A 13457-nucleotide genomic window follows, 5' to 3' on the forward strand; every position below is an offset into this window, starting at 1 on the left:
TCTTACTTTTGTCTAGACTACTTATGTCTGACACTTTCAATTATTCACATTATTGCAGTGCACAACACAGCATTAAACAAAGATGTAAACAAAGTACATTGCTTCATAAACTATTACAATTACTTGAAGCACAGTCAACATCAATAATGTTTAGCCAAGTAAAATGTCAAAAGTGAAACAATCAGGTCTTTTTTTGAAAGGCTGAAAAATCATTAAATCACACATGATTAGATCATCTGCTAAGTTTCTTTGCTAAAACTCAAAACTATATCTAATTAATAAATTCCAAAATTGCCAAAATATAGGCTGCTTATTAGAATACTTTTTACTGAAGAGACTATTCAATGTAGACAATAAATACAGTTTGCAGAGGCTCCTGTTTTTTTGTTATTTTATGGAATGAGTAAATTGAACTGGCTTAATTACACTAATTGTAGTTCAACAATCCTGAGACACAAATGTCTGACTATATCAATTCCCAGGTTTTAAGAACACCGATGAGGCCCAAAAACAGTTAAAGACCAGAACGTCTTAGATAAACAGAGCATAATATGATTTCAGGAGGTTGTCATGGTTGAAGGGTCAGTCCACATGGCTGCCACATCTCTGAACCTGCAGAGAGTATAATGGCAAAAAATGTAAGCATGTACAGCATAAGGATCAATGACCAATAAAACTGTTCACGACAAGGAAACATAAAAAACCCCCAAAAAACTTTTGAACATTGCATGAATCAAGTTAGAAATGGAATCTTTATATTTATGCTGTTTCAGTTGTTTTAGGTATATGTAAACCATTTTCAAGACATATTTAAAAATGTATTTAAAAATAAAAATGTAATGTGGTGTAAGCAAAAGTTAATAATATACGCTACCATTCAAATATTTTTTTTACTTTTAAAGAAATGGATACTTTTTTTCAGCAAGAATGCATTATAAAGACAGTTATATTTCAAATTAATTTTGTTGTTCTTTAACTCTACTGCAACTTCTTTCAATCCTGGAAAAAAAAAAACTTCCAAACTTCATTAATGCACCATTTTCGACTAATTATAATAATAATAAGAACGTTTTTTTCTTGAATACTAAATCACATATTAGATGATTTATTAGGGAACACTGAAGACTGGAGTAATAGTCATTACAAATAGAGCGTTGCTATTTCAGAGAAAAAAAATGTGAATTTTAATTATACTGTATTAAAATGTAAATCAGTCATTTTAAATTGTGATGATATTTTACAATATTACTGTTTTGACTTTTTTCCCCCATTACATAAATTCAGCATTGGTGAACATAAGACTCTTCTGTTAAAAAATTAGCTTTTTGGTGAATATTTAATAATTTTTTTTACCCCTAAAACCCAGTAAAATTATTAGTTTAGTATTAAAAAAAACATCTGTTTTTACCAGTTACATGTCATTGCTTGCTTTGAATCTCACCTGGCATTTATGAGGTACTGTGCCAGGCTGATGTTGGCAGGTGTTCCAGTAATGGTGATCTGACGGTCTGATGACCCCTCCATGGCATTAGCAATTTTGATCTGAGCCCCAGACATTTGACGGATTTCATTAATTTTTGTGCCCTGACGTCCGATTATGCAGCCTATTAGCTAGAATAATAAAGCAGACAGATTAAAGTCAGTTTGGAAAATCAACAACTCTTCCTTAAATTCTTCTTTAATACAATTGCCGGCCCCACTTTATATTAAGTGGCCTTAACTACTATGTACTTACATCAAAAATTAAGTACAATGTACTTATTGTGTTCATATTGTATTGCAAAACACTTTTGCTGCTATTGAGGTGGGATACGGGTAAGGTTAGGGACAGGTTTGTTGGTATGGGTAGGTTTAAGGGAGGTTAAGGTGTAAGGGATGGGTCAACAGTGTAATTATAAATGTAATTACAGAAATTTATTACAGATGTAATTACATGCAGCAGGTATTTTTAAAATATAAGTACAATGTAAAAACATGTATGTACACAATAAGTGCATTGTACCAAATTATTAATTTAAAGGTAAGTACATAGTTGTTAAGGCCACTTAATATAAAGTGGGTCCCAATTGCCCAATGAGGGGGTTACTGAAGACAAAGAATTATGCTCACATCATTTGGAATGGTGAGTTCATGAGTACTGGCCTGTGAACTGGCATCCACACCTAGAAACAGAAAGAGAGCGGGAGAACTGAGAAACATAGAGAGCATTTTTCCCCCCACAATATTAACCATGTTAAAACTGTACACTGTAAAAATTGTTGTAATTTTAATGATAAAAGACTAAAAATGCTACAGTAAAAACCTGTTAATTAGTTCATGGTAAGTTCCCTTACTATATATGGTGAAAAACTGTAATAAATGTAATGGGACATATCATGAAATTTTAAATACTGTTAATAAGTAAAACACTGTTAAATTTACAGTTTTTGGAAGTGAAAAAGAACAAGTCCTCTTGTAATTTACAGTGACAAATACATAAATTGACATTCCCAGAATTCTCTGTGTGACACTTCACATTTGAGGGTTTTTCCATTGAAATAAAAATTATTCTTAGTTTTTTCTTATCAGTTAGGTACATTACGGTTTATGTGACTTTTTTTTTTTTTTTACTGTAAATTTAAGTTTAAAATGTAAAACTTAATATGCTGATTCTGGCAACCACAGTTGTGCAACCAGCTGTTTTGTTTTGTTTTGATCTTATGCTACATGTGTAGCATATTTCCATCCATCTAATAAATGTTTGCATTAGGGAGAGGTTAATTGCCACTATATACACTGCTGTTGGGTGGTATCCTTTCAAAAGGTACCACTTAGGCACTAATATGTATACTTTAGGTACTAATATATACCTTTAAGGTACTAATATGCAACCCATCCTGGGGGAGAAGAGTGAAAGACAAAAGTGAATGAAAGACCTACAGGTATATAGTGAAGGGTGTGTAGCGGGGGGGTTGGGTACGTACCAGGGAAAGCTGGGGTGGTCTGTCCGAGGGAGGTAAAGGGGGTTTGCTGCATAGCCAGCTGATGGAGCTTTGTCAACTGCTGGGGGAGGGAGGAGGGTCAGTACACCTAAGAAGTTATGATTAAATAAAGGAGTTCTGCTTGGACCTTCACAAAAACCCATCCTGGGGGAGAAGAGTGAAAGACAAAAGTGAATGAAAGACCTACAGGTATATAGTGAAGGGTGTGTAGCGGGGGGGGTTGTGTACGTACCAGGGAAAGCTGGGGTAGTCTGTCCGAGGGAGGTAAAGGGGGTTTGCTGCATAGCCAGCTGATGGAGCTTTGTCAACTGCTGGGGGAGGGAGGAGGGTCAGTACACCTAAGAAGTTATGATTAAATAAAGGAGTTCTGCTTGGACCTTCACAAACTCATCTAGACACTAACAAGGGGAAGCTGTGAGAAATCTCATTTATGACTCTGCCTTCTATAAAAAACACAAACATATCAGTTGTATGAATTTTAGTAAAGCAGGTCATAAAAAAAGGTTAACAAAGGTTAACAAGAACACTACACTAAAGAGGTACGAAGAATTAGAAGTTGTACTCACGTCTGGGTGTGGGATGGCATATTGTCCCTGAATGGTGTAGGCCTAAGAAAGGAAAAAGAATCTTCAATGTACATGTACAGAATTCAACATCAATGTACTGTACACATAGACGTATTTAATATAATCAAATTTTACATGTGGAACACATGGCCGTCGAGTGAAAACTAATTAATTTCATGGCCTGAATTAACTATGTGACACAAAATGTTACATTTAAGTTACAATTAAATACATTTTTGTACACACAAGTCTTTGTGTTTCATTAATCAAAATATAGTATTTTTTTGCACAAAATTCTAAGTTCCTTCCATTTTGTGCACAGAAGGGTGAATGTACTTTTAATTTTGTGGGTAAGAGAAAACAGCTTTCATGGAGATTATCAAATGCATAATTTGTAGTCCACAAAATGCTCAGTCTTTGAATGAGATACTGTATTTCGACTATGAAAAGGATTGTCTGCATTATTTGTCCACAAAATGTTATTTGCACATTCCATTTCATGATTCATCATGTCACAATATGCATTTCCTTTTGTGGACCAAATGCATTTACTTTTATCCATGAAATTAATCAATTAAGTAAATTAACATTTGATTTTGTGAATGAAATGAAGTGCTGTTACATTTCTGTTAATGAAATCCAGCTGGCTTTTTTCTTTCTGTACATGAAATCATGTGCTGGCTTTACATTTTCTGTGGATGAAATCCAACTGGCTTTTGTCTTTTTGTACGAATTCTATTAAAATATAACTGTATCTTGTTAGAATTTCTTCAAGTAATTCAATTATCCAAAAAGACTGTCATTACATTTTACATTTATCACCCCATAGGAATAGGTATACTTGTTTAGGACTTAGAATTACATATCATAAGTATCATAACTTCATAAAGTTTTTTCTAAGCAAAAAGATGAGAATTTATCTTGGCAAGTGGCTCACATCCCTCTAGTTTATTTTTAATATACTAATACTATGTTTGTATATACTGTATGCCTGTAGTAGTAATAGTGTATAGCTTAACCATACTTACAGGCAGAGGCTGATGCTGCAGTAACAAGCTGAGGTTGGCTGTGGCTGGTGCTGTCAGAGTATCTGCTCTTAGCTGGCCCCCAGAGAAAATGACTTGTGCAGTGGCAGGCTTCGGTCTATATGGAATTGTGGCACCTTTGGGTGGGGACTGGCAAAAGTCAGTGGAGGTCAAATAAAGATGGAAAAGATGGAAATTAGGAAAAAAGAAAAGTGAGGGCAAACTATAATAGAACAGAATGTAATAGATGCTTACCAAAATGAGACCATGATAAAAAATCAGCTCCCTCTTTGACATAAGAATATATGCTGATATTCAAATCTAAACATCTGTTTTAAATCTGTCACACAACGTTGTTCTGTTTATGTTATTTCCACAAAATGAGATCTTTTTAAGAATGTTCAAAATTAACCCATACCTGTGGTTTTTGCACTTCACAACATTTGGTCATGTGACGTGCAAGAACCAATGAGGGTTGACCTTAGTTGATGTTTGAGGTTTGTGTCGCAATATTTGATTACATCATCTGTGTATGCATGTGCTGATCAATGTTTGGAATTGATCTGAAAGTGGATAAAGTGTTAGATTTCTATCTGTTCATCACACTGCCTTTTTGTAGCTTGAGAGTTTTGATTTTCATTATATGGACAAAAACAGCTGGAACATTCTTCAAAATATCTTCTTTTGTGTTCCACAGAAGTCAGAAAACCATTCAACTTTGGAACAACATGAGAGTGAGAGTTGAGTGAACTATTTCTTTAACCTCAAAACCACTGTAATTTGTCTTATTACTTACCTCCAACATGACCACACAGATCTGCTTCACACACTGAATAATGGCCTCTGGAGCACCTGAGATAGTGACTGCCCGCTCAGTAGAATTGGGCAACATGTCTCCAGCCACTTGCACTTGAGCCCCTGTAGACTGGAGAACATGCACAGTACAATCAGACAGGATAGAAACCCTTGGAACACAGCACTACCATGCTTCCTGTATAATCCAAGTAAAAATGTTTAGTTTCGCTGTTGTCTTGGAGTAACAATGGCATTCTGTGCATTAAAATAAATATTGCTGCACTTTATGAAATATGTAGATCATAAAGAAATAATAAGTTTGAACGTACCTCCCTCATCTCCTTGATCTTGGAGCCTCCTTTCCCAATTAGAGAGCCACATTGACTGGCCGGCACCACCAAACGCAAAGTCACTGGAGGCTTACTAGTAGCCTGGCTATTGCTCATAGAGTTAACAATATCCTGCGTAGAACCAAAACATCAATTTCTATTACAGTTTTTATTGATTTCTTTTGGGGTTTTAATAACATTTTCATTAGAAAAAGGTCTAATACTTCTTCAAACTTGTATGTGATCATGGCGAAGGCCTTGAATATGGCATCTGTGGGTCCTGTGATGGTAACTATTCTCTCTGGGCAATTCCCCTCTGAAATATTTATGCGTGCATTACTCTGTAGAAACAGTTTGTGTTGTTTGTTAATAACCATGTTACACTTATTACAGCTACTAAAATGAATTGTAACGTTACTTACATCCTCACGCATCTTCTTCACAGTTTCCCCTTTCTGAAAAGAATAATTGCATTTTTGATAAAACACAGATATTAATGATTGTACAATTTACATTTCTAATAAATACATGTTAAAATCCATACAGTACCAAAAAAAAAAAAGACTGTTACAAACTCAAGTATTTGCAAGTATTGTCTTGTTGGCTGAATGTGTCTTTTTACCTTGCCTATAATGCTGCCAACCTCCTGCAAGATAAAATAGATAATGTGTTTATTTTAATAACAAACTTCTATCTATTTCCTTTTAAGGAGAGACATTTTTGTCCTCTTACATAGTAATATGTCCACAATCTGTTCTTTATCACTGGTGGAATTATTACCATGGTGCAGTAAATTGTGTATGTGAAAATTTTAGATTAGATGCATGCTGTTCTTTTACCTTGCCATGCATGAGGAGTCTGATAGTCAGAGTGACATTGAGTCCTCCTTCAGGTTGCACTTTGATGGACTCCATGGTGAGGATTTAGGACTGGGTGATTAACTCACAGGAGCAGGAATAGGGGCCAGTGGTCACCACACAGTCACCTAAAAATTTGAAAGAAGCAACAAAAAACCTTACATGCTTATTTTAATATTTTCATTTTACAAAAGCAGATTCAAATGTATTATTACACTGGAAAACCCAACAATTTAGGATAACTCATTTCAGTTTCAAGAAACTGATTACCTTAATCCGTCTAAGTTTTAAAAACCAATAGTAATGAGTACAGTGAACTTATTTCATTTGAGCTCACTGAAAAATATTTTTTTCTTAATATACAATTAAACTAAACACTTTATTCAAATACTTTGTGTTTCTGAGATTTCATTGTAGCGAGTACAGGTGCATCTCAATAAATTAGAATGTCATGGAAAAGTTCATTTATTTCAGTAATTCAACTCAAATTGTGAAACTTGTGTATTAAATAAATTCAATGCACACAGACTGAAGTGGTTTAAGTCTTTGGTTCTTTTAATTGTGATGATTTTGGCTCACATTTAACAAAACCATTAATATTAAATTAACTCAAACGTCTTGCAGTTAACTGCTAACTAGCAATAGCGCATATGATGTGCTAACATAACGAACAAAGAGACTGCACTATGAGCAAGTGTAGTTACTGGTCTTTAAATAAATCAGCATAAATATTAGCTCACTATTCATTGGCTCATCATCAACCAGTCTCTGCTCTTCAGCACAATGGTAACCTCCAAAACTCTGATTAAGTCTAAACATGACAGAACATTAAACACTAACAGACATCACATATATTCATATTTTGCAAAAACACATAAGCTAACACTTAATTTTTACATTTACTATTCTTACTGGGTCTAAAGCAAAGCTGGGAACTAGGAATCTGCTGTAACTAATTCGGTTTATTTTCTCATTTATATAATCAGTTACTGAGTTCACATAACCTTTTCTATTCAGTGAAATGAATTTTCAGTCATTTTTGAGTGAAATGCACTTGTTCCATTTAGTAAATGTGACTTTCACACTGTCATAATCAGAGAAACAAAAGTTTTATGGAAAAACTAGAGTGACATCTGAGTCATATCAACTCTAATACATATTGCTAAGGTCAAGTTTTGGTTGTTTAACATCAGAGATTATAATACCTTGAAAAAGCTAAATAGTTTACTAAATCAGTTCGAAGTAAATTTATTTAATTAGATTATAGCAGATGCTTTGCCAGTGACCATGTATCTTGCAAGGTGAAAAAAAGCATAAAATAATTATGTATTATTATTATTATTATCCCTGTCTGCAGCCTTTGACACAGATCAGTCGTTAATTAATGGATTGTGTGCATTATAGTCATGTCATCAGCCAGTCAGAGTTTATCAGCATGTCAAGAGATAATTTTCCCATGGCTGCATCATTTCACATAGCCCCTCACTGCAGAACACAAGATCCAGGGGGCGTGGTTGGATCCACATCTAGGGGGTGGAGATTGGTAGGTTTAGGGGTGGAGATGGGTGGGTTTAGGTATCAGGGGGTGGAGACGGGTAGGTTTAGGTATATGTAAGGTGGGAGGAGTTGGATCTGGATCCAACCATGCCCCCTGGATCTTGTGTTCTGCAGTGAGGACCATCTCTCATTTCACAGCTCAGATGACTGGCTAAAATAAACAAGTAATCTGTATATAAAATAAAATGCTGTTTTATTACAAATAAGAAAGAATATAATTTCAGAAAGCATTAATTTCTCTGAATAAATTGTACAATAAAATCAATCAAACAATCAAAATGTTTAGAATGTTGCTCTGCCCATCTCAGACCAGCAGGCAGAGGTAGCAGGGGACAGATAGAGATGGATGAGATCTACAGCCAGATGTCCTCCAATCTCCCACAGGACGCCAGATTACATAAAGACTTTAATCCAGATTAACAACATCCAGGGGTTGTGTCTAGTTTTAACAGCAAAAATAATCTACAGAAATCTACGATCAGTGCCAGGCCTAGAAGACTAGAAGCTGGAGGCAAATAAATAAACCTCCTCGGTTATATAAAAGAAGAGGTTGAAAGATATGTCATAGTAGAAACATCTCACATCTTGATGTATTCAATTCTTAAAAGCTAAATAGCTTGTGGAACAGGAGATACATTTTTGAAGAAGAGAAAAATGTTAACAGTGGGATGAGCCATTAATCATGAGGGAGGATTATACACAACACACTGTCATAACGGCCAATCAGGCTGAAACAGATGGCATTATTTTGTGCCAAGGGGATCACAGATGAATCAGGTCTGATTCTGAAATACTTTTGCTCCCATAATGCCTCAGAGGAAAGGCCCTACTAAGATAGTGTGGACAGGAGCTTTGTTTTTGCATCGTTATGTCTAATTAGTGTTTCACTTCTGTCTGATGTGATGCGGTTGTGTAGAAAACAAAATGGCCACATATGGCACTGTTTGAGACATGTTTGCTTCAAATTAGCAAACTCATTCTCTTTTTCAAACTCATCTTTTCATCGCTTCTACACACACACACACACACACACTGATACAAAAGTTCATGGATTAATAAATGTGCAAACAATGCTGAATACAGGTTTCTTGTTTTCTTTTATTTATTTTATTAGCAAGTTATTTATTAGCAGATTTCACTGCTGAATCACAGCCAATGCACACACACAAAAAAACCCTGCACCAATACAATTTGCTCCAATTTGCTGTTTTGAATCAGGAATATTCTGCTTTCATGCCTATACCATTTGATTTATGACCTCAGCTTGCACATAGAGAATTCATGGCGGAAAATTTTCATTGCCTATTGCTTCCAATTGCTACTCCAGTATAAAGTTGTCTGTAACTGCTGGTCTAGGATAAATTTCATAAAGTCAAATCCAAACCTTAAAGATTAGTGAAATGCAAAAGCTGACTCTACGTCAGTGATTGCAGAAAGCTACTATAATGCATCACTTGCCATGTTTACCATATGTGCAGAGAAAACGGATTCATTTATAAAAATGAATATGATATATTTTAGATTTAAATGATCATTAAAATGATTTATTTATTTTTTAATAAAGGCAGTGTAAAATGCATTTAGTACATTTTGATATTACAAATGAATTAACATCTTGTTTTTTATTTATTTTTTTATTTTTTTTATTTTTACATTTACAATAAGTCAGGAAACCATTATTAGAACTAACATACTATACAAAGTATACGTTTTTTTTCTATATATTCTTGGCCATCTACTTTGATTTTCCTGGCACTCAAACTAAAAGTCATATGGAAAGATCTGGCTTGATTTACCCATTCTTTTGTAATTTTTGCATGGTTCTACATCCTTTGTTATGCTGACACAGCAAGGTCATGCCTTGTATGATATATATTTTTTAATACTATTGCACAGTTGTTTAAGTAATGCCATTATATCACTGAATACAGAGTAAATATCAACCATGTAGTCTATTCTAGCTACTTTTGTACTTACAGTATACCGGTGGTACAATACACATTACCTGAGGTACTGTGGCCTACACATTATGTCCACAGTTTAACTATTAGAGCACCCCATCTAATTTCAGAAGCACCGTCAGAGATTTTGGCCTGTGCACAGCATTGTAAGAGCAGCACTGCTCATGACATCTGATTGGGAAAGTGGGTCAGGCTTTCTACTAAAGAGCTTCTGGCCTCTTCCTCTGGAGCGACTATCAAATTAAGCACGCTTTGTGCATGGCTGAGCAATGCTCAGAAAAAGCTCCCCCCGTTTCCATTGCGCATCTCTGCACGGCACTCAATGTAGAAAAATGTATTGTTAGAAGAGGGTCTTCACTCTATGCACTGCGACTGAGGTTTTAGTTCCAATAAAGAGTGACATCTCTTATTTAAACCTACTGAGGCATGAACTGCATTAAATACAGAAAGGAGATATTAACAATGAAAACATTAAAGAGAGACCACTTTATTCTTATTATATACATGTCCATTTTTATTTGTTTTTAGTAACTTGCTGACTTGCAACACATTTGAAGATGAATGATTTTTTGGGGGGATTTATTGTCTCATAATATTATTATTTTTATTACTGTCCTATAATATTGTAATTTTGTCCTGTCTATTGTGGTAACAGATATTATTTTTAGTATACTGAACTTCATAGAAATAAACAAGAGCTTATTGATTGAATGCAAACTGACAATTACACTAAGACAACATTTAGAAAGGTGGTTTAAAGTTAATAAACCCACTCATTAGCTTGAATTTCAAGAAGAGTCACAAGAAAACAAAATGATTTTCTCAAACTTGTGATTCAGCCAAGAAATACAAACACAGTTTACATTGAATCATGAATGACAGCGGATCTAATTCCAACATGTCACTGTCTCTAAGCATTCTCTCGGTTTGATAGTTTCTAACAGTGTAAAATAATGGAATTTTGCAGTGGTCTACCTGCTTTTGTCTAGCCATTGTCAAACAAATATTGCAGAGGAGGTTCTGGTATAAGACTTAAACCATTATTGGATCAAAGAAAAGTTACGCGTGTCATTTTCATGCAAAGACATGGCAAATTGATACCCTGTATACCATGTGTTGCAAATTAACTAGATGTCATTGACTTCTTTTAGCTTGAACATATAAGTGATTTTTATGTAAATGTTGCATATTCATTGATGGCCAAAGTGGCTTTAAAATTGAAATCCCCTGAAGAACCACATATCCTGAATCACCCTAGTAAACCTAGGAGCATGAATTGATATCGCTATTTTATGATGATGATAATCAGGATAATGACTGTTCAGATATTTTCAGTTCTGATCAAAGTCAATTTCGGCGCAGTGCCACCTCAGCTATCTGTCATATGCAAAGAGAGTGCAGATACCCATAGACAAGTCTCGTGGACGTGGTAATTATCCAATAATTTAATTATCTTACATAAGCTTCGTTAAATGTACATATCGTTGTGCAGACAGCAAGTGAGGAAGAAATAAAGGAGATCTAATTGACCAATTTTCCCAAGAGATAGCCACACTTTCCTCAAACATGTATTGTTCCTTTGTATTTGTTTAATTAGGTGTAGTGACTCATTTAGGCATGTCCTCGAGAATAAAATACAACCATTTCCGAACAATGTCCAGCAAGGTTTAAATGATAGTTCTAGCGATTCATGAATTAATGATATGTTTGACCTACGGTTGGCCTAGAAAACAAAACTAGTTTCAAAGCAGATATGTCAAAGGTATTGTCTAACATTTCATAATGCTATTTATAGTATGATCATCCAAAATGATGTACAACGTCAAAATGTATGTTTTCAATCAAAAGTAAATATACATTAAGAAAAATATATGTGCCATAATATGTAGGTTGCATATAATCCATTTTCATTTCCGTTCAAATTTTAAATGCATATAATAATGAATATTCGGAACAAAACAACCTTCTGAAACATCCTCAGAAAACAATAAAAATTGAAGCTTAAAAAGAGGCTTTACCTTTGGTGCTACTGGAAACAGATGGCCACCACTTTCGATGTTTGCAAAAAGATTAATAAAAACGGAACGACTGGCAAATGGAAAATTATTTTTCCCCTATCCTCTTGGTTAACTCAGATTGAAAGGTGGCATCCAATTGGCTAGAAGATGGAGTCATGTGAACACAGTGTCACAACTCGTGACTTTCTCGCGAAACAGAATGATGGCAAAAATGCATTTGGACTGAAGTGATTTTGGGGTTCAGTTTTGATCTTCGGACAGTGATGTGAAATGCTGAAAGCAGGTCAGGAGACCATGGGTGCAGGGACACAGGGGTTTCCCCTCCTGCGAGATATCCGAATCTGTCCAATGAAACACCCTGGCAATTCAGCAAAAACAATTGGATGGTGCTCATCTGTGTCATGCATGTTCTTTACCCTGAGGGTGTCTCAGTTATGATGACAGATATTTACTCCAACAATGAATAACTTAAGTAAATCTCCTAATCTCCCCCTGCCCCACATCACCAAACAAAGCAGTGTTTCAAACCAAAGATATAGAGTACAATAGGTACCAACTTCATGGCAACAAGGATCACTTCCATCATTGAAACTGATAGAGTATTTACATCTTTACATTCTATAGCACACAGGTGTGAATTATGGCATTGGACTGTCCATTAATGTTATGTTGTCGCCCCAATGTACTCTACTACACTTTAAATTCTATGCTCCAGCCAGCCGAGAATTACAATGAGCTTTAGCGTTCTCCTCCATGGATTAAGTGACCCAGAGCAAATCCATGACGATGTTAGGACAGTTGTGGAGGGATTAAGCTCCAGTCATTATGACTGAAGTGCTCCGTTCAGTTAGTCACTGTAAATATATTCTCCATTCTTGTACTTACATTGGACATTACAGGGGGTTTATATAAAGAAAAAGAAAAAACTAAAAAATGTGTTTTGTGCCCTACGTCATTCTAATGATTTCAAAACCAAGTGGCTATAGTTTGTTCCTCTGGGCTTTCCTTAACCTCCTTCTTAAAAACACTCACACTCTAGATTTATTAAACAGAAAAATGCAAGTTTTTCCAATGTTAGAGTTAAAAAAAAAAACTTTACAAATTGTTTTATGATCGTTGGTTGCGACTATAATGAAGGGTGATATGCAGCCTGCTGTCTATTCAGTGGCCCCTGGGAAGATGACACAAATAGAGCATTAAATTTGTTCCACATTGAAATAGGCAATACAGTGAAGCTCCAGATTGTTGTGGAGGGAAAGTCTGCCCAATCAAAAGAAATAAAGTTCATGTTCAGGCATCTTTGGTGTAAACTGCCACACAATCACTTTCCAACCCCCTTCCACTTTTGAGATATTGGATGATAAGTCT

General features: G+C 35.1%; 1 protein-coding gene across 2 annotated transcripts; it reads right to left on the reverse strand.

Moving 5' to 3' along the window:
* Positions 1–383: 383 nt before the first annotated feature.
* LOC107719292 (poly(rC)-binding protein 3-like) lies at positions 384–6649 on the reverse strand. 2 transcript variants are annotated; one of them, XM_016526688.1, is made up of 12 exons: positions 6536–6649; positions 6319–6342; positions 6119–6151; positions 5921–6037; positions 5697–5828; positions 5369–5497; positions 4576–4722; positions 3548–3589; positions 2964–3039; positions 2110–2162; positions 1442–1611; positions 384–612 (listed from the first exon to the last, which is right to left on the reverse strand). In XM_016526688.1, exons 1-12 carry the CDS (start codon positions 6608–6610, stop codon positions 558–560), a joined length of 1053 nt encoding a protein of 350 aa, XP_016382174.1. In that variant the 5' UTR covers positions 6611–6649; the 3' UTR covers positions 384–557. The 2 variants fall into 2 exon arrangements, with proteins under 2 accessions (XP_016382174.1, XP_016382172.1); XM_016526686.1 differs by lacking the exon at positions 2964–3039 and adding an exon at positions 3214–3289.
* Between the last annotated feature and the right edge of the window lie 6808 nt (positions 6650–13457).

Source organism: Sinocyclocheilus rhinocerous, unplaced genomic scaffold (assembly GCF_001515625.1).
Source record: "Sinocyclocheilus rhinocerous isolate Xijiao unplaced genomic scaffold, SAMN03320098_v1.1 scaffold1142, whole genome shotgun sequence".
Lineage (NCBI taxonomy): Eukaryota > Metazoa > Chordata > Actinopteri > Cypriniformes > Cyprinidae > Sinocyclocheilus > Sinocyclocheilus rhinocerous.